The 20,524-nt window shown below is 43.4% G+C and overlaps 1 protein-coding gene across 1 annotated transcript in view; it reads left to right on the top strand.

Moving 5' to 3' along the window:
• Positions 1–20,524, top strand: part of ncam1a (neural cell adhesion molecule 1a) — a 70,952-nt gene that overhangs the window by 12,205 nt on the left and 38,223 nt on the right. The window contains 7 exon segments of the mRNA XM_048983888.1: positions 7,487–7,561; positions 8,400–8,606; positions 8,979–9,122; positions 11,131–11,268; positions 11,682–11,799; positions 12,665–12,825; positions 13,051–13,193. Coding sequence (XP_048839845.1) covers positions 7,487–7,561; positions 8,400–8,606; positions 8,979–9,122; positions 11,131–11,268; positions 11,682–11,799; positions 12,665–12,825; positions 13,051–13,193 — 986 coding nt within the window.

Below are 20,524 nucleotides of genomic sequence, written 5' to 3'. Positions count from 1 at the left end.
CAAAACATTGCAGTTTTAAGTCTCGGAGGGACATTATATATTTTTTTTTTTCAGTACAGCATCCCCAGTCTAATGCTGTAAGCTATGTAGGCTCTTTTGGTTTAAAGAATCGGTTATGTAAGGAAATTATATAATGTAATTTTATTGTTTTTCTTTATGGCTTCCACTGGTGGTTTTAATTACTGCAGGCATGACTCAGGGAAAAACGTTTTACCCTGTTTACCGCAGTGTCTAATTGGGTTGGACGGGTGGCAGTACAGAACATGTAACGGCCATTTCTTTTACTAAGCATAGCGACATTTTTGCTACACATTTAATGGGTTGAGCAAGGGCACCATAGCGGTTTTGATTTTTACCCCCCCCCCCCAAATAAATGTACACTAATTAGTTTAAATACTGAGCTCTCATTCATTTTCATTAAAATCAGATCCCCCCCCCCAGTAAAGGCTCAGCCCCCCTTTTCATAAATTTCTAGCGATTCCTCTGGCAACTGATATAAGGTGTGTCTGGCTAGAAAGATTGAGACAGAGAGCCCCCCCCACTCTCCAGGTACACACTGCTCACCTTAGGTGCCCATTGCCAAGGTGATCTCCTTTTTTGTGTAGTACCTTACGTGACCTCTAAGGGACGCCATTCAGCACTGTCGGTGAAGAAAACCATTTGTGTCACTTGGCGCCTGGCCGGTCCTACTATCAATGTACAGGCCACTACACCTGTGGGGTGCAACTAAAACTGCATGCGGATCACCTTCCAGCACATTGTTTTGTTTTATTTATATATTTATGTTTCACTTTCCTGACATGTTTCACTGCCAAACTCAAATTACATATGCATAATTTAGAGAAAAAGGCTGCAAAAACATTCGTTAGTTTGGCTCATTTCAACAGCACACAAAATAATGGAATATAAATACTGCTTTTAATCAAGAGTGGCCACACCTATCGGGGCACTTTGTTGACATTTTACACCTCGCGTAAATTAAGACAGAAAGCCAGTTAGGGGATCATTCTGTTTGTTTGTGGAACTACACCCTGCCATTCCTGTTTTGAGTCGTGGCACCTGAGTTCTATCATGAACTGCCACGTTTATTTGTAAGAAAAAGTAGTCAAAATATGGCTCTGTTTTTATTTTTCTACTTACGACACGCTAAAGAAGAATGATAACATTGTTAATGGCATGAAATGGTTCATTTCAAGAGGAGCATTAATATAAACGGGAATTAATATTTGATGTTTAATTTAATGCTCCATTGTTGCCATACATTAAAATCGGCGCTTATCTTAACATAGTGGGTAATGGAACCAGTCTGTATGCCCTGTACCCTCGGAATCACTACCTGTCACTAAACGCGATACGTACCCGAAGCTGCATCCAGTAATAATGTATATCAAAGAAGGAAGTTTTGCTTCATAGCGTTTGCCACGCCCATCATTCCACGTCACGCTGACGCTGTTTTCTTATCTCCATATTTCCTGATTATTCAAGCCTCTGCCCCAGTATTTTGCAACTTGTTTCATTCTTTGCTCAATTATATGCTGTGTCACTTCACAATGCATAATCAGTGAAGATTATCGGCCAGATATTATGTATCCTATTCAGCATATTATTATCGCTTTCATCCAATGAAACATACTTTTTTCCATAATTGCATGTTTCCCTTGGAGTGATTATAATTTTTTTTTCTCTTTGGGAGCTAAGGCATAAAACGTGGAACTCGTTCCAAAGCTGCTTAAGCTTGGACACAAATATTTAGATGTTCATTAGAGAATCTCCTGTAGAGACTGGTTGACAGCGGCCCTAGGAGCGTATCATTAGCCTTCTGCTTCAGAGCTAGCCAATGACGTGGGGTAATTTGCGGCACAACAGTTACAGCGCTCTTGGTACATGCTTGGTATTCATTGTCAGGTAATAAAAAAATGATGCATCGTCCTCCCTGATACATACACCAGGGCAGAGCATACGGTAGTGTTCTGGAAACGTCTTTGTTCAAGGGCGCACACGCGTGCTTCCCTCCTGCCGACGGTTCTGCAGGTTCAACGGCACAGTTGGCAGCTCCTTTTACGTTCCTGTAAGCTAATGAGGAAGCAGTGTTTACTCATAATTAATGGAGATTACCAATTCGGATACATGCTGCACTGGTCCATTTAGCTCTGAGTGCTACGGGGACTTTGCGAAACCTACGGTTTGTGCGTCAATTGGTTCGGAATATTTTACAATGCGACACCACAGACTACCCAAATGCACAGTGATCTAGACTGAACACCCGCTCTAGATTTGATCAGCAGCACATCGCAACATGTGCGACTTTAAAGCTCTTTTTCACTCCAGGATAATGGTAAAAAAAAAAAAAATTAGTGCCACGAGAAAGTTTTAATGAAGAGAGTTTTAATGATTTAATGTGTTTGTGAGCAGGTAAAACACAGCCATAAATTGCACACAACTTGCCTAGCGGAGCTGTTTCCGTAAGGAGCAGAATACCTAAAGCGCGCTCCTCCTACACTCTTTGCTTGCACATGCCACTAACACAGGTGCTCATCGTATCTTGGAAAATGCAATTAAGCCTTCAATACAGATATAGCGAAATGCTCACTGGGTGTCATGTTAAATCAAAAACGCACCAGGAAGAAATGCAAAAAGAAAACGTTAATTTTACACCGGTCTAGAAATTAAATACGCATAGTTTTTAAAATTTGCGCTATAATAAATGTTGCTTTAATGGACAGATGGGATTGGCCAAGAATTATTACCGACGCAAAACCTTATATGGACAACTGAATGTCGCGATACGGCGGAAGGAAGCTATTTTGAGTCCTTAGCCGCAGTTTTCGTAGTAAAATAGGCCAAACACATGATATATGTATTGAGGCGCGGTAGCTTTAGTGAGTCTGCCAGGTTACAGCCTGTTCTCATTTGCTTCTGGAAATTGATGTGCTCGTTCAGATGGGGCCGTTTGACGCTCTAACCACACAGGACGATCCAGACGCCAGATTCCCACGTGTGATTTAGAGTTGTCCCGCATTTCAGCTTCTGCATCATAACATCATATCATGTAATTCATATTGCGCGCAGAAAACCGCCACTAGCAAGCACCTGCCAGATAGTTTGTGGGAAATATGTTGCATATGGCAGAGACAATTACATTTACACTATTTGTATGACAATTAGAAGGATTATGTAATAGGCTGAAGGCAATTGACAGATGGCTTTTAAACATTAGGAGTATAGTGTAGCGAATGTCACAGAGTATTGCTTGCGCGATAACTGTTTAGTGTGTTTCTTATTTCCCGGTTTGATGGTTTATGATTTTATGAGTGTTGAATTTCCTGGGGACGCCAGCATTGAAACCTGTCTAATCTGACTTTCATTGTTTTTAACACTGAGGGAATGCGTCTCCTGAAAAACAGAATTAACCATTTAATGTCGTAGTGCCGGGGCAGCATGGTGGTGCAGTGGTTAGCACTGTTGCCTCACACCTCTGGGACCTGGGTTCGAGTCTCCGCCTGGGTCACATGTGTGTGGAGTTTGCATGTTCTCCCCATGTCGTCATGGGGTTTCCTCCGGGTACTCTGGTTTCCCCCCACAGTCCAAAAACATGCTGAGGCTAATTGGACTTGTTAAATTGCCCGTAGGTGTGCATGTGTGAGTGAATGGTGTGTGAGTGTGGCCTGCGATGGGCTGGCTGGAAGGGGTTGTTCCCTGCTTCGTGCCCATTGCTTCCGGGATAGGCTCCGGACCCCCTGCCTAGGATAAGCAGTTTGGAAAATGGATGGATGTCACAGTGCTGTTAAATCTTTAGATTGAACAGCAGATTCCAGTGTGTAACCAAGTATGTTTTTTTTAAGTGAATTTCTACATCCACGCCATTGTATCTTTTAAACAAGCATCATCTTAAAACAGAACAGAAATTTCTTTTAACACTTTGATCTGTAATCATGGCCAAATAAAGACATGGAGAAGGTTTTTGTTGACTCCAGATTCCAGTTTAGCATATTTAATCTTCGCCACATATTTTCATGAGCTTTGTTTAAGGCAGCTTTTCATCAGAAGTTCAGTCATGATGTGAAATATATATAGATTTTCCTGTTGGGTATAAGGTCACAGTTTATATTTTGACATTAAAAGAGGCTAAATTAAAAATATTATTTCCCCGCGTGAAACTGAAAAATTAAATGTCAAAACTGAAATTTGACTGAACCTGTTTCCAAGCCGAAGGGCATTTTTTGAGATAATCCTTGACACAGCCAGACAGAAACTGATGTTGAAACAATGGTAAGCTTTCTTTAATTTGCCTACAAAGCAGGTGGAAATTGCATGCAAGTGTTCTAGAATGTAAACAATGTAACAACCTCAAGTCAGGAGAAGAAATAAGTGATGCTTCTTTTATCGATATCTAGTGGAATATGATTGGCCACCTTCATTGTCCTTGTGCAATGCTTCTCTGAAACTTATAGTTGATTAGTCAGAAGTAGGAGATTCAAGATGAACATTGCTTTCATTAAAATTGAAAATTTTTAATTGGAAATTGCTTTGCACACAGGGATCTCATATGTTTCCTTTGCCAAACATGCTTCTGAATGAAATAAGTGCTTGTGTGAAGGGCAGACTGTCCCAAATTTGTTTTTCAATTAACATGTCGATTTGCTTCACTGCGTTGATTTTTTTTTTTTGCTTGTTCCACTTTGTTTGGCATTTTTAAGGACCAAGAAGCAGTTTGATAGTCTGCAACTTAGAAAATGAAGAACTGATTATATTCACAAATAATATGAAAAATGTTTTCTTCTAATCCCTCTGACAATAAGCTCAGACACTAAGAAAGAACAGGCAAATAGTGCTGGTAAAGGTCATCCTTTGGATTTTGGATGATGGAGTACAAATTATGTGAATAGCATTCTTTAATTCTGATGATGTTCTCAAAAACCATGCGACAAAATCTTCACAAACGTAGTTTTTTTTGCAGTCCCTGGACCCAGTAACGTGAGAATTTGTGTCTGTGGTCTTTTTGTGAGGGTGGTGGTATCAACCATCAGACGATGAATTCCAAGCAAATGGGTGGCAATATACATTATTTTAGCTACTGCGCAGCCTTTAGTCATATTGTAACTGCATGCAAGAATTACCACATGAACACTTTTTGGGTGCTCTCTCAACCAGTAAAAACATCTCACGCTCTGTGATGAAAAAAGATTGTTGTGGTCGTATAGCTGGAGTCTTCAGGCCCATGCATTTCACACTGAAAATAATAAAGGGCGAATTTTCCAGGCCAGTTAACGTTTCATGACTTGGGTTTTGTCATTTCTTAGTTGTTAGAACATCCCGCCATATAATCTAGTGCAGTTTGTTCTGATTCGAACGATTCATTGAACGCCAGGTTTTCAAGTCTTGGATGAGCCTTTGGGAATAATGTGCATTATGGCAGATCTGTCGTTGCTGTCATTTGGGCTTAGCTGTGTCCTGACAGGACAGAGGCCCGGTCTAGAAAATCTGCCGAAGTATGGTATGCTCAGAAAATGCACCATGTCACTCCAGACCAGCTATATTTTCATACTCCGACAAGAAATAAAACATCCAAGGTTTTTAAATTATCATTATCACAGTCAGGCCACCTTAGTTGTTTACATGCGGTTCATAAAAATAAAATGCAGCAGCTGCTTCATTAAGGCTTTATTTTTCTCTGCTGGCTGGTTTAGATGATTTAAAAACATGAAGTGGATTAGATAGATCTCAAGAAGCTACCGCGATTTGATTAATGACTTTAATACCTCCCACTTGACAGTAAGTAAAAAGTACCGCAACATAGCTATGTAGGTTTCTTTCATTAAACTACGCTGAAAACGTTTATAAAGTGTCGTTATTCAATATCAACTCAACGCGAGAACTCGGGGGCAACTGTGAGCGGAAATTAAGTTTATGGGAGGCTTATCGCTTTCTGTTACCCAGCACTGAGTACTAATTGCTACATCGGCTCAGAGGAGCATGAGGAAAGGATTCTAATGGGCAATTACAGAGCTGTGGTAGGTTTGCCTCGCCACAGCATGCGCACCTTCTTTTACTACAGGTGAGGTGCAACACGGCTCGGCTGCCGGACTCAAGTTACGCTATGACTCAGAAGAGTCCGTGCTTACACAGACTCAAAGGAGTCAACCCTCTGGCATTCTTATTTTTAATGGTGAGAGGGCTTATTTGGAATAAAAAGTATGTAATGAAAATAGACGTGTACGTCCATATTATAATTTTCATCAATGAAACAATTGGATGGAATGTACCTGTCAAACAAGACTTAGCACATTATAGATTTACCATTTTTTGATTTGTTTGCTTATTCGATATGCATTAAATGACCCAAAAATCATTAGGAAATAAAGGACGTAGAGGGAAAAAAACTCATTGAAAAATATGTGTTTAAACACCCTGGTTCCATAAAATTATTGATAACTTGTTGCTGATATAACATGCTGCTGCTTTCCTAGTCAGATTATTTGGGACAGAGTTGCCCTGGTGTAAACAAAATTCTGCTAATTGCAAGGCAAATTTCTTTGTCCTTTGGAACAAAAATAGGTGGGAACATTTAGTTTTTCATTCCAAAGGGATGAGATTTCTGCAAACTTAACGCCTGCGCGAAAAGCCGAGGTTGGTGTCACCGAACCACCCAAAAGAGCATCGTGTTTATTGGGTTATTCCTCTTAGCGACTCGATACCAACAGGTCGGCGCTCAGAAGTTACGCAGTAACAACCTCCGCGGATGATGTTAATGCAAGAACCACTATGACATCAGCATTAAAGGGAGTGACAGTTTCCTTGCCTCCTTGAGGTCTTGCTTGAAACCTTGAGATTGTTAAGTTTGTGGTTTGCTGATAGTCTCAGGACAGGCACTTCGCGTACAGATCAGGAATGCGTCGGGTCGGACGGCCCTTACACAGCACCAGACGAGGCTTATCGTCAGGGAGGCAGGCGCGGTGTTGTCAAGGTAATATAAGCTCTTCAGCAAGCTGAAGATGAAGACCCTGTCCAGATGTGGAGCAGTTTCACAAACCCCGAATTGTCCGTTAATGTCAGAGAGCTTATATTCTAAACAGACCTCACTATATGAAGAAATTACGTTTTGAGTCTAATTAACCATTAAACATTATAGCTAAGCAGAAGCTAATTTTTTATTTATTTATCTGGTTATTTAGAAACCGTATTATATGTGTATTGATGTATTTCTCAAATAAGTGTCGAAACGTCCTCAAAGAACAGGAAGTAGTGCTGGTTTAGCAAAACAAATTAAATGAACAGAGGGAAGAGGCAACTTTTCAAGGCAAGCGGTTCACAATTTATTTGGTGGCATAATAATTTGTTTGTTAAAGCTGTAATCGGCAGCGTGCAGTGTCCTGTTTACGCTCGTGTGGTGTCTGTCCGTTCGCTTTCCCGCTTCTGCCCCATCCGCCTTCCCGACGTCTAGGTGACGACGGTCTCTGACATCTTGTGATGTTCTCCTCTCTTCTAGCCACTCTGCAAGTGAACATCACACCCGCCCAAGGCGAGATCAGCGTGGGAGAGTCCAAGTTCTTTCTGTGTGAAGGTAAGCAAGATCTTGTGACAACTGTCAGTGGTGAGAGTATCAATTACTCTGAGTATCAGTCACAGAGCTGAGACATTTGAGGTTACAAGTGGCACCATCCGATGGGAATTCTCCTCCAAATCCCTCGTCTAATTCCCCAAGATGAATAATACCTAAGTGATCTGATGGCCAGCACCAGACACAAGTGTATGTCATCTGATTGGGGATGTAAGTAGAAATCATTAACCACAGTAGACTCTGGTCACTGCCGTGTCATTTTGTCAAAACAAATTTTGTTGGTCCATCCGTCTTTTAACTGTTTATCTTGGTCATGGCTGTGAAAGGGCCTGGTGCAGCAGCATGTCCCGGCAGTTTTTTTGCTCACATTTTGTTTAGTACTGTGTATTTTGTCAAGTATTATTAGCATAGTTTTTGAATTTGAGCTATTTAAGCACTTAACAGCAGAATGTTTTTAGGCAGTCAATAAAAATGAGGGAAGAACCTAATTTGCTGATATGCAACAAATTGACGCTTTGAAATATGGCAGTTTGTTGGAATGTAATGTCTATAAACATATAAAATACAAATTCCATTATAGGAATATGAATGGGATTTCTTTGACGTAGCTGACAGTAATTAGGTGACCATGATCAGGTGGTTGGAGGGAGAGCAGTGAGGGTGGATCAGTGCAGATGATTGGCAGTTGACCTGGTCATGCTGAATATTCATCACCTATCGGTTAAGTGTTGAAAAGCCTGATTAGCCTGTCTAGTTTACCTAGCTTGTGGGAAGTGTGGGTAGGATTTCTCATCACGGTTACTACGTTACGTGACCTCGAATGCTTGGGGTCTCTTTCAAGCTATCGGTGATGTGAAGGAAATCGACTGGTTCTCCCCGAGTGGCGAAAAGATCCTGCCGAACAGACAAGACATCAGTGTCACCCGAAATGATGACTCCTCAACGCTCACCATCTACAAGGCCAATATCGACAATGCCGGCATTTACAAATGTGTGGCCAAGAATGGCAACATGGAAACTCAGGCCACGGTGACTGTGAAGATCTATCGTAAGCACTGGCTTTCTGCTCCCGTGTTTTTAGTATTCTTCTGCTGATTCTTTGCTTCTCATCAGTGGCTACTGGATAATGGGGTAAAAAGCGTTTGAGGTCTTAGACAAAGGAGGTCTAGCTTAAAGCTGCAATTTTATGGCCTACGAATAAAGGCCGAGAAAGATTTTTGCCATAATTGAAATATTATACATTTTATCAGCTCCTGACATTTATGTCTGCTGTATTAAAAGGCAGAGAAACTCATCTGCAGGCCCACAAATGCCAGTAGGCAGGAATGGGAGGGGAGCGTTATTTTTTTTTGGGCTTGCTCTTCTACAATGCAAGACCACCATACTGAACAGAAAATCACGGCCACATTTTATCTTGCAGAGAAGCTCACATTCGAGAGTGCCCCCTCCCCTCAGGAGTTCAACGAAGGTGAAACCGCCAACATTGTCTGCGATGTAGTCAGCTCGCCTCCCCCCACGATCATCTGGAAACGCGGAAGCGGCAAAATTCAGATGGACAAAGATGGTGAGGCGTGGTGCCGGCCTGTTTCTCTTTACCTTTTCGTCTGTCTGTTTGTTTTTTCCTTTCTCTATCAGTTGTGTATTCCATCTCGCTTACTGCTTCCCAGCTTGTCCCCAAGGAGCCAGCAAACAGCCATGCGTTTTGATCACTGGCATTTTTTCTGACAGACAGGACTGAGCGTGAATAGGAAGCCAAAACTAGATTTTCGTCTGCTTGCTTGTTTGTTTGATCGTTGGCTTGTTTGTTTTAGTTGCTTTGTGCTTGGATCAAATTAGGAGATTGTTTTGTATGCATGGCGATTTCTAAATGCAGAAACATGTTTGTAAGAAAGTAGAAACTTGCAGTGCAACTGATCTATTTTCCCCTTTTGCATCTTATTTGGAACAAACTATTTTAACCTTAAAGCATTCCTCCCTCCCGAACTGCTGGAAGACACAAGGCGACTGCAGCGGTGTGGTGTTTTGGCCGTTCTCTTTGTTCATGGCTCTATGCTTTTCTTTTTTTTCTCTTCCCTGCCACAAAGCCACTAATTGCAGACACGTTGCAAAGCGCCCACGTAAACAGCACTTTCAGCATTTCTGCAGTTAACCTCTTGCACTCTCACCTTGTCCCGCATGTGCACGTCGATCAGCAGCACACGTGGGTAGCATTTGGCACTGTTACCATCGAGGTCAGCATTTTACGCCAAGGTTTGCCAGATTTTCGTGGCCGTGCGGTTTGCTGCAGTGTGTTTGGGCCAAACAAAGTCGGTGAACTGTTCCAGTGAATGTTCCTATTGAAACCTGATATGTATTACATTACATTGATTTAGCAGACACTTTGATCCAAAGTGACGTACAGTTGAGTAAGCAGGGTCAGTCGGTTGCTGGAGTAATCGGCGTTAAGGGCCTTGCTTAAGGGCCCAATGGTGAAATCGCTGTCAACCACAGCAATTTAAACTAGTAACCTTCCCTTTGTGGGTATGGATTCAAGGATTCAAAAGCCTTATTGTCATTTATGCAAGTACAAGTACATTTAAATATTTGCATGCTTGCCCTCCTGCAGACTTAACACAGGATTTGCTTTTATGTGTGCATATAATATTTCCATGACCTGAGATTTTATAACCACTCTGATTATTAGAACAGCACTTGAATTTTAGCTATTTAATGATAGTTGCTTCTAAGTTGCTCAATAGCACTCAGCAGGTGAACAGTTTTTTAAAATAAACATTGAGAAGCTCTGAAAAAAGCAAAAGAGACACAACCATAAGCCAGTCATTATATAAATGATGCATTAAACATGTTTTTATGAGCAATGAAACAGGTTGCTTTTCAACGGTTCCTCAATGAATTAAGCAGTAAGTGACAGTTTGTAGGAGATTTTGTATGTCATGAGCTAAGATTTTTTCATTGTACATATTACAGTAAAATCTCGTTATAGTGAACTCGCTAAAAACGGAATATCGTCTATAACGGACGAGGTCCATGAGCCTTTACGAACATGCAGAAAAAACATCGGATATAGCTGACTCACCTATAACGGACAAACAAGTTGGTCCCCAGGGCTGCTTTTAGCTGTAGTTTTGTTTGGCTATAATGGACATGCAGGCTCCGCCTACAAGGTGCGTGGCGTGCCGGTGATATCCAACACAGATATGTAGTCGAGATTATTAATAGTTACACATCTGGTCAGGTAAAGTTGGATTACTACATGTTCTGGGCATACAGCAACTCTGGACATAACAGACTTTGTATATAACGGACTGTTTTGCCAGGTCCCTTGAAGTCCATTATAACGGGATTTTACTGTATGTATGTTTATGCTAAATTAACACATGACTATTCGGGTTTGGGTTTTGGTCCTAAGTTCCAAATATGCAACATGAGCGCAGTCCTGATGCATTTTTATTACCTGAGTCCACAAGAACCCATCAAGTGTGATGGGAATGATTTGCTCACAAGGTATCAGTGTCTCCAAACCACAGCTGAAGGTCTCCCCCCACCCCCCCCCCCCCCCCCCCCCTCCACAGTACGGTTCAAGGTCCTGGACAACAACCACCTGCAGATTCGAGGTATCAAGAAGACAGACGAGGACGATTACGTCTGCGAGGGCCGCATCATGGCCAGGGGGGAGATCGACTTCAGGATTATCAAGGTCGTCGTCAATGGTGAGATTTCTCTCGGCCTCCTTCCATCTGTGGGAGACTGTCTGACGACGGAATAATGGGATCCTGTTGCCAGGAAACACTTCTTTTGCTTTTTATTATTAATTTGAGGCCAAGTTTATTTGACGTGATAGTTAAAAGCATCAGTTATAAGTGAAATCATGCTTGTATTTCTTTCCAATTCCCAATAATATTTTAACAGAATATTTAACAGAGCTTAACATTTCACCCATTTATTTAGTTTATAGGACAGCTTCTTAATTAGAGTCTTTAGGGGCAAAGCAGCAAGGAAGTTTTAAACCGCTGTAGTGCTGAGCACTACAGATTGCTGTGTATGTGTCCATCCTGCTTTCCACATCTCTGTGCTGTGCACAACGTCAGTGTTCCTGCTAAGCCACCATTCCCGATCCCCGCAGTTCTCCCAACGATCCGGACCAGGCAAGCGGAGGTGAACGCCACGGCGGATGTCGGGCAGTCCATAATGCTGGCATGTGACGCCGATGGCTACCCGGAGCCGACCGTGACATGGGCCCGGTAAGGGCAGGCAAGCAAAGACGAGCTCTGTCCAGCTGATGGACCAGAATGTCGAAGTCCAGCCCTGAGTTCCTTAAGCTGGTCTTTGAAACTGTTCGTTCAGCGTCGACGTTAGTATTTCAACAGGCTGGAGATTTTGACTGAGAGTGAAAAGAAACAGAAGGAAAAAAAAAACCGGAGCAGAGAACGGGGGAGGGTGGTGTGTGAAAATGAAAACAGATCAGAGGATTCCTCAGCCTGGGGGGAGCGGAAGCTGAAGGAACAGCCCCTCGACAATTTGCCATTTGTTTTTAGGGGGGCTGTAGACAGCGCTGCCATTTAGCAGCGCAGTGGGGGGGTGGGGGGGGGGGAGCTGCGGGGTGGAGCCGCTGTGTGGTCTCTGTTCCCGCTGCCATGGGGGTCAGGGCCCTCGTCCAAAGATCCCAAAAAGTTGATTAGCATCCTAATCAGGGTCTGTGAGAGAGAGAGACACACAATTCCTCTCTTACAGATCACCGTAAAAGACGTTTCGCTTCACATTTCATTCACAGTCGCCCTTTTTTTTATTATTAGTTTAAGAGTCCCCAGGTTTCATACAGATGTAATTTGGCTAATCTCGCCGTAGATTAATGTAATTCTTTTGGACGTTATGCACCCGTCTGGGGGGAGGTCGTATTGCAAACAGTCCTTCAGCAGTGGGAACGTGAAAAACGACCTTCCTTCCATTTTTACGGTTTTTAATCGAAAAGGGACAAAAGACGTGAGTAAAACAAAGCAAAGGGTTTGTTTTATGGAAGACAAAAGTGGGGCTTACTCACCTGAACTCGTCTCCATGTCTGTTTTTGTAACCCCCACCCCCTTCCACCCCCCCCCCCCCCCCTCCCAGCAACAACATTGTCCTCGAATCAGGCGATAAGTACAGCATCAACGAGGACGGCTCGGAGTTGCTAATAAAAAACGTCAGGAAGGTGGACGAAGGGGATTACACATGCATCGCCAAGAACAAGGCAGGCGTGAAGATGGAGGAAGTCAGCCTGAATGTGTTTGGTAAGGGCAGCTGGGTATAATGCATAAAACCCCCCACTCACTGTTTATCACACTATGGAAAGCCTATTTATGTGCGTGAGTGTTTTTCCGGCGGCCCCCACCATCCTTGGCGCGGGGGGGGGGCTTCGCAGCGGTTATTTACATGTCGGCCACGTGCCGACAAAACGGCAGGTCGTTGGCGACTCGCTAGTTAGCGTACAAATGGCGTTCTGCCTCCCTCTGCAGTGCAACCCAAAATCACGTACCTGAAGAACCAGACAGCTTCTGAGCTAGAGGAGCAGATCACGCTGACCTGTGAGGCTTCGGGGGACCCCACTCCTAGCATCGTCTGGAGCTTCGGCCGGCGCGTCTTCAACGAGGGAGAGCAGGTGCGGGGGTGCGGGGGTGCGGCCGCAGAGAACCAGGGGTCTGTGACATGCCGGTGATGAAAAAGAATGGTGTGGGGAGAGGGACACCGGGATGGATAGGGCGCTCCTCCTCTCTGCTGAATATTGAGCGGACCCCCCAAAGCTAGCGCGTCAACATCCCACCCATGATGTCCATTGATCCGCTCGCAGGTGCCCCCTAGTGTAAGACAACCAGAGCGCGAGCAGCACATTCAAGTCAGCACGCTACCTCTGTGGTCTCCGTTGGTCATTTCATTCGTTGGTTTCTCCCTTGCAGGCTCCATATAACAGGATTTATCAGGTACGAAATCAGTCAGGTACAGTAAAAAAAAAAAAAAAAAAAAAAAACATTTTTTTTTATTGCTGATGTATTTTCAGATTAAAATAAAACCCTGATAGAGTCAAATAAATGTGAGAGAAGACATTTGTTTGGTTTTCTAGAACCCTGTAACTCCCAATAACCTCTTAACAAGTGATACGATGCAGTGTAAATCAGACAAGCACTTATGGTCCCTAGATTAATGATCTTATCAGGGTTCAACAGTTTAATGTGGCCAAGATGTTGTTGTATGATCAGCAGGACGTTAGCCATCCCTAACGGAATCCCCCTGGATTAAAAGCAGATCACGTCAACAGTGAGCCTAGACGTTCCGTTTTCTTTGGACCCTTTACCTGTGGGGTGAAAAAGAAAACAAGAGAAACGAAAAAGTAAAAACAAACGAATTCCATTGCCATCAGTCCAGCCATGTTTCCATCCCGCCCATGCTGCCATCGTCACGGCGTGTCCATCTGGTGCATGAGTTGGGGGCCGGGGGTATCCCCTTGGCATGCCCGGACCACCCCCAACAGAAAGTCCCCTCTATCGCTTTTGTTTTTATCCCACGGCTCCATTGTGCGGCATCTGTGTTCGCAGAGGGAAGAGAGACGGCACGGAAACACCAACCCATCCCACCCCCCCCCCCCCGTCCCTCCTTGGCCCCCCTCCCCACCCCGCCCCGTCCGCCTTGCTCAGCGCCAGCCGCTGAGACAAAAATAATTAGCAGTTATGGAGCCATTTGGTTTCATCGCATTTCCATCGCTGCGGAATCGGGCGGCAGCATCCGAGGATGGACTGTGCCCGTGCTCATGATCAATATTCAGCCATCTTGGGAAGCTCCTCTCTCTTTCTTTGGGAGAGAGAGGAAGAGAGGGTGAGAGAGAGTGAGGCAGAGAGGGAGAGAGAGAGACTGTCTGCTCCAGAAGGAAAATTCCGCCTATAGCCTTGCAGTGCCAAGGACAGTGAAGGACGGTAATCCTCCCTGCTAATTATTTTTGAATCTTGCCGCTCTTCTCTGGTGTTTCTGTTTTGCTAGCAGCATGTTCTCTTCTCGCCATTGCTTTGGGTGTGATGAGCCGTGGGGGGGCCGGGGGGGGGTGGGCGGGCAAAGGGGGTCCGATTTAGACCACCTCCAACAAGCTATTTTTAAGTGTTCTTCTGCCTCACTTCAAGTACACAGCTCTGTGTTCTGTGCCCTTAACCAGCTGCCTCCGCTTTGATGCTGTTGTGCTCTTATTTTTACCCCCTTTCTAGGTGGATTTTAAGGTCCTTATTATACTTTGTTTCCGACCCACCGACTTGGATGGTTTAAACACCGACTGCAATTCTTAAGTGTTCTCTCGTGATGCCAGGAAATGGCCTGGTTCTGGGGTTTCGCCGCGTTTACCACCGTTAGTGACGTGTCTCAGCTTCCACTGTCGCAGTTAAGCAACCCTGAATCACGTATCCAGACTCGGTTGGAAGCCTCTCAGCCTCACCTGCCGCCCGGACTAAAGACACTTTAATTACTGAGCGCATCGATCAGTCTTCAGACGGCAGAGCGAACACAGTCCCTCGTGATTAAGGCAGTATTTTCTTTAGCTCTGGAGGACAGTCGACTTTCACTACTCTTCCCCTACCTTCCGTTCAGAGTCGTGGTGTCAAAAAACACCAGCATCGCAACAGACAGGAATGGACAGTTCATTCTGAATATAAATAATAATATAAAATCTTTTCATTTACGTTCATACCGCGGCAGTAGCTAGCATGCGCTGTTTCCCATCTCTGCCAAATGGAGAACTGGTGTCAGACTGTTTGGGAACAGCCCACTAATAGCTAAGAATAGACAGCTATATTTAAGTATATTGTTGTGTTTAACTGTCTTAGGAAATAATCGAGCATCTAGCACCATATTCAGGAGAGTATCGCAGTAGACGATGCTTAATATTCAACCGACAGAGCGATGTCGTAGTCTTAGAATGGTAATCTTTAGGATATAAATTCCTGATATCGATCTCACACCATTCAAGACTTCAGACCCTTCCATCTACTGCCATTCTGCCTGCGTGAACATACCTAGCCCCCTGTCGCCCCCCTACGGCTTTATCAGGACATGCTGAATGAAACAGGCTGAGCCTCACCAGACTGCCCTTAGGTTTAGCATACCAGCAACAGTCGGGAAAGAGCTGAGTGAAAGGGCATCCTTAAGCAGGGACGATGAGTCACGGCAAGACAGACAAGAGAGTCTCTACCGAATATAGGGGGTTTTTTTTCTCGTAGGAGGAGAAAAAAAAGGCGTAGATCGATGTGAGGGATTTGGGATGAGGCGTTTTCCAAAGAGGTGCAGCCTGTGGTGGCGGTGGACTTTAGGGGGGCTGGTTCACATCTCTGCACACTGCTCCTCGTCAGCCGAAGAGGAAACACAGCCTGGCCGGCTGAGGTCCTTGGAAGGCTTGCGTGTATCTGTCTTCAGGCCCTGCCGCACCCCCCCACTATCCTTCCGTCCATTTCACGCCTGCATGCCTGCATGTGAAAGCGTGCGGTCGGGCTGCCTGTGCGTCGGCCATGAGGTTTTTACGGAAGATGTCGGACACGTTACATCACGGTTTAATTTTTATTCATCGTTCATGCATGTTACTGTCCTATTAATATGGCACACGCTCACATCTCACGAATCTCACGTTACACCCATGTGTGAACAGCTCCAGTGTCTCCATGGTGTCTGATCTGAGAATCCAGTTTTTCCCCATAACAAATAACTTGACAGACAGAGTTGGGTAATTCAAGTCCAGAGAGTAAAAGTCCAGACCGGGATTTTGTTTCAACCAATCAGTTGAGTACTTTGTGACTGCGACTCTTTATGCTCAACTGGTTGCTTGAAACAAAATCCCGGTCTGGACTTTTACTCTCTGGACCTGAATTACCCAACTCCAGTGACAGGTAAGAAAATGGCTCAGTTGGTGCGCTGGGCCCAGTTTAAAGGCACGGGACAGGTTGAATGCAATTTCGAGAGTCAGCAAGGCTGTGCAGTGGACACGATCACCTCCAGTGGATACAGTTAATCCAGGCACTTGGACCACCCCTGTCTGCTACTTTTAGCTTAGTCAGCCCATAAGGCTGAATGGATCACTGGTCTTGGTTGGTAATCCACTCACTGACATATGGGGAGTGCAAATATTCCATAAAAAGTCAGGTTTGAATTGAACATTGTGTAACCACAGTGCGTGATGTGAACAAAGAAGAGCCAACGTGTCGTGACGAAACGCGACTGAGTATCTGAGGCACAGACTCAGAAATAGAGAGACGGAACACGACGATGCAGTCTGGCTTCATCTCTGTAATATCTTGCATTGATAAAATGCATTTGAGCCAACTTTCTCTGATCAACGTGTGGCTTGGACTTTGCTGTCCAGTTTGACTCAAGACATGATATCTCTTACATGCGGCGATTAATTTTATCGTTCACAACACGGGAAGGGAATGGAGCCTACGTTTGAATGGACGTGTTTTTATTACAGCACAGATTACGCACAAAGTATCCCTTACAGAATTCTAGCTGCAAAGGATGCGTGAAAATCCGCAGACACGTGACGCCTGCATGTAAGAGGTGATTTCAAATCATCGATTCCCGGTCACTGTGGCATCCTGCCTCCTAATTATATTTATAACGTGAGGTATTATTCAATATTTTGCAAATGGAACCCTGCGGTCCAAACCGCAATGAATGCCGTCAGAGGCGAGCATGCATGTTTAGAAAGCGGAAGTGTGACCCTGAAAAGCAAAGCGACGGCCTGGTTGACACGTAGGCCCGACAGACAGGCAAACAGGAAGCACACATCTGCAGTCCTTTCCAAGATCTTAATCCCGTGACAGTATCGCAACAGCCGGCTTTCAGGAATGCCGTCTCAACGGGAAGCCTTCTGCCCTCCGTTAAATCCAGGCTCCCATCCGTCGGAACGCAGGGCCCCCTTATGGCAAGACCTGTCAGATTTGAGCGTGTCTTGGTCGTTCCCATCATGTGTCTCCTCATCCCAACTTCCCATAGTTATCCATTCGTATAATTTTATTTATTTATCCATGTTACAGGCCAATTCATCATGTTCACAGAGATCAGCACGCATATTCATGATAGCTAGAAAAGTAAATAAAAAATATTAAATAAACAAAAATAAATTACATACAATTAAAAATAAAAATGACCAAATGGCGAATATTAAATAAGTCTACTAATATCATAAATATTCATAAACTACTGTTTAGTTTGCAGGGGCCTAGAGATAATGTAGTATTCATTTTAGAAACTTAAATAGGATTAATAAACATCACTAGTGTTTGTTTTTAAGTAGTTAATAAAGTTTGAAAATGTACTCAGTGACAAATTGCCGGAGGGATAAAACTGATTACCTATTAGAGTGAGAATCTTTTGGAGATGGAAGGGATATTAAAGTTGACTGGAGAAATGAGTCTTTCAGTCTGCATGTTAAATGCATATTTGAAATTAATTTGATAATCAAAGTGTACATTAGCGCCACTATTTAACTTTTAAAGGTACTTGTTCCATTGCTGGGAAGACAGTTTCTCTCTTAGATTTACACTTAATGTTCTCCCCCCCTTAATTAACATCTGTTTTATGTTGGGGGGGGGGGGGGTACTGTTCCTTCATAAGCTTGGTTTTAATAGCAAGCCTGAAATTGGAGTCCATTATGAGGCTGGAGTGATACACAGGCCATACGTTTGGCGTTTCCCAACATCCGCGGCCCTTTCATCTGCGAGGCGGCCCTATGCTGCATCGACGTGGCTCCAAGTTCCCACGACACGGACAGAACCGCCACCGGGCCCTAGGGGAAAAAAAAAAACAGTGAGTGCCTGTTAAAGGCTACAAAGGGCCCTTTACAGTACGTCCACTCTGCACTGGCGTAGAAATTACACAGATTACTTTCGAAGTAAAGGGTGGCTGGAGTAAATGATCCCACTAAGCAAGAAAAAGAACATGCTACATTTTAATATAAACCTTTATTTTAATATACTATAGTAAAGTCTGTATTCTGGGTATACATATCCAGGTCAACTGCATGGTCATTGTGCACATGCAAAACAAAATAAAGGAATGTCTGTGTAACTCTGTAGCATTGATTGTGATTCCACAGTCTACTATAACATTATACAGACTAAAAGATTTTTTACAGCATCAAAATTTTTGATAAGAGGCCAGACTTGTGATGTGTTAATTGGGTCTCTAATCAATGTGAAACTCCTGAAAGCCACAAAGAATTTTTTTTTTTAAATGCCCTCCCCCTTAACTGCCAGGTAATCTCAATCAATTTCTCACCCTCGACTCCATTGGTGACTCGGGTGGGGGGAAAAGTTTTGCTCCTCTGACTGCGTGTGACTACACGGGCCATGCCGACTGGCGTAACACGTTGTGGTGCGAGGGTAACCCACAGCTTCGTAGGGGCCCAAGCAGTGTCACCGTCGAGCCAGAGGGACACATTAATGGCCAGAAAAATACGGTCAAATGTACCACTTTTCCACATAATGTGGCTGCCAAGGAAATTTCTCTTTAATAACGACAGTGATCAGTTAAGAAATTTTCCATCATTTCTTATGAGTCATTATCTGTAATAGAACTAAAACGTGGGGGTGTTGTATTAATCAGGTAAAAAAAAAATTGTCAGCAAATAACAAATTCTAGAACAATCTGATATGCAAAGCGCTTGTTTATAAATATTAAAATATTTGTTTGAGGTTCAGCAGTTTTATTGAAAAAGGAAGTTATGGACTGAAATTACAGGCATTAAATAGTTAAAATTATTCTGTCGCAGAAGTTAAACAAGTTTCCTTAGGGTTTTAGTGTGATTTTAATTAGGGACAGTTTAGCCTTGATACCACTGTAAGCTCTTTAGATAGTCCATTGACATTAAAAAAATCATATTAAATATAGTATAAAATTAAATTAATCAAATGGTTGAATTAGCCCACTCAAATAGATAATTACTAAAAAAAAATCCAGTGTGCATGTAATGCCTTTAGTAGCAGTTAATACATCATCAGTAAAGATGTGTTGCTTTAAAAGAAATTCCAGGCATTGATTAACTGTTTAATATACCTGTTAAAATTGTATGCGTGAATTAATTGAACTGTAATTGTGTGAATATGCTAATTAACATGTTTGTTGTTTTTTTTTTTTACTGAACACATGCATCTTTTAACATGAGCTTATATCACTGGACCACAACAGGTAAAAAATGCAGGCTGCATTCTTAGAAAATTATGCATGTGCAATTCAGTGCAGTGCATGCCTGAACTGTGACTGAAGATTTTTAAGGATTTTTTTCTTTTTTTCGCCTTTTTTTTGTTCCTTTGTTTTCTCCAGGCTTCCTGGACTCGACCCGAGACCCACAAGGTATGGCTACTACTTACGTAGCCAGACTTTAGTTTACTAATGTTAGCGCCTCCCTGTGGTAGGCCAGAGTAGGGGTGTTGGCCCTCCCCAGCCAGTCCAAACCCAGAAACTCGAAACCTGACAGTTGGTAACCTTGGTAACTAATAGACTTAGTCCCCAAGGCCTTGCTCTGGCATGGCAGTCATCTTGACGTCCGTGGTGACTTCCAGGTGGCCGGTCTCTCTCACTCACCTGCTCTGGGATGGGCGTCAGAAGCAGGGAAAGCCAACACTCCGTTCTCTGCCATGGATTCATCCAGGGATGTTCGGATCTGCCTAGGCATGGACTAACCAATTTAACCAACCCAAACAGCTCATCTACCGCTTCAGGCTTACAAAGGTTCACTCATCCATTAGAGCGTATAATCTTGAGAGCCTGTATATCCAAATAAAAAGATTTATAGACTTTAACTTTTTTTTTTTAATTAAAATCAGAGGCTTTATAAAGCAATCAAATGTTTGTTTCTCAAGTTTCTAATACTTCTCCTACACAGGAGACCAGGGTTTCAGAATTGCGACAAGATTTGTTTCTTTTTCAGTAGCGTATCAGAAGTGTGTGATATTTTTGAAAATTCAG

Source organism: Brienomyrus brachyistius, chromosome 18, assembly GCF_023856365.1.
Source record: "Brienomyrus brachyistius isolate T26 chromosome 18, BBRACH_0.4, whole genome shotgun sequence".
NCBI classification, from domain to species: Eukaryota; Metazoa; Chordata; class Actinopteri; order Osteoglossiformes; family Mormyridae; genus Brienomyrus; species Brienomyrus brachyistius.
The sequence above is the reverse complement of the archived record's forward strand: the minus strand, read 5'-3'. Positions and strand labels throughout refer to the sequence as shown.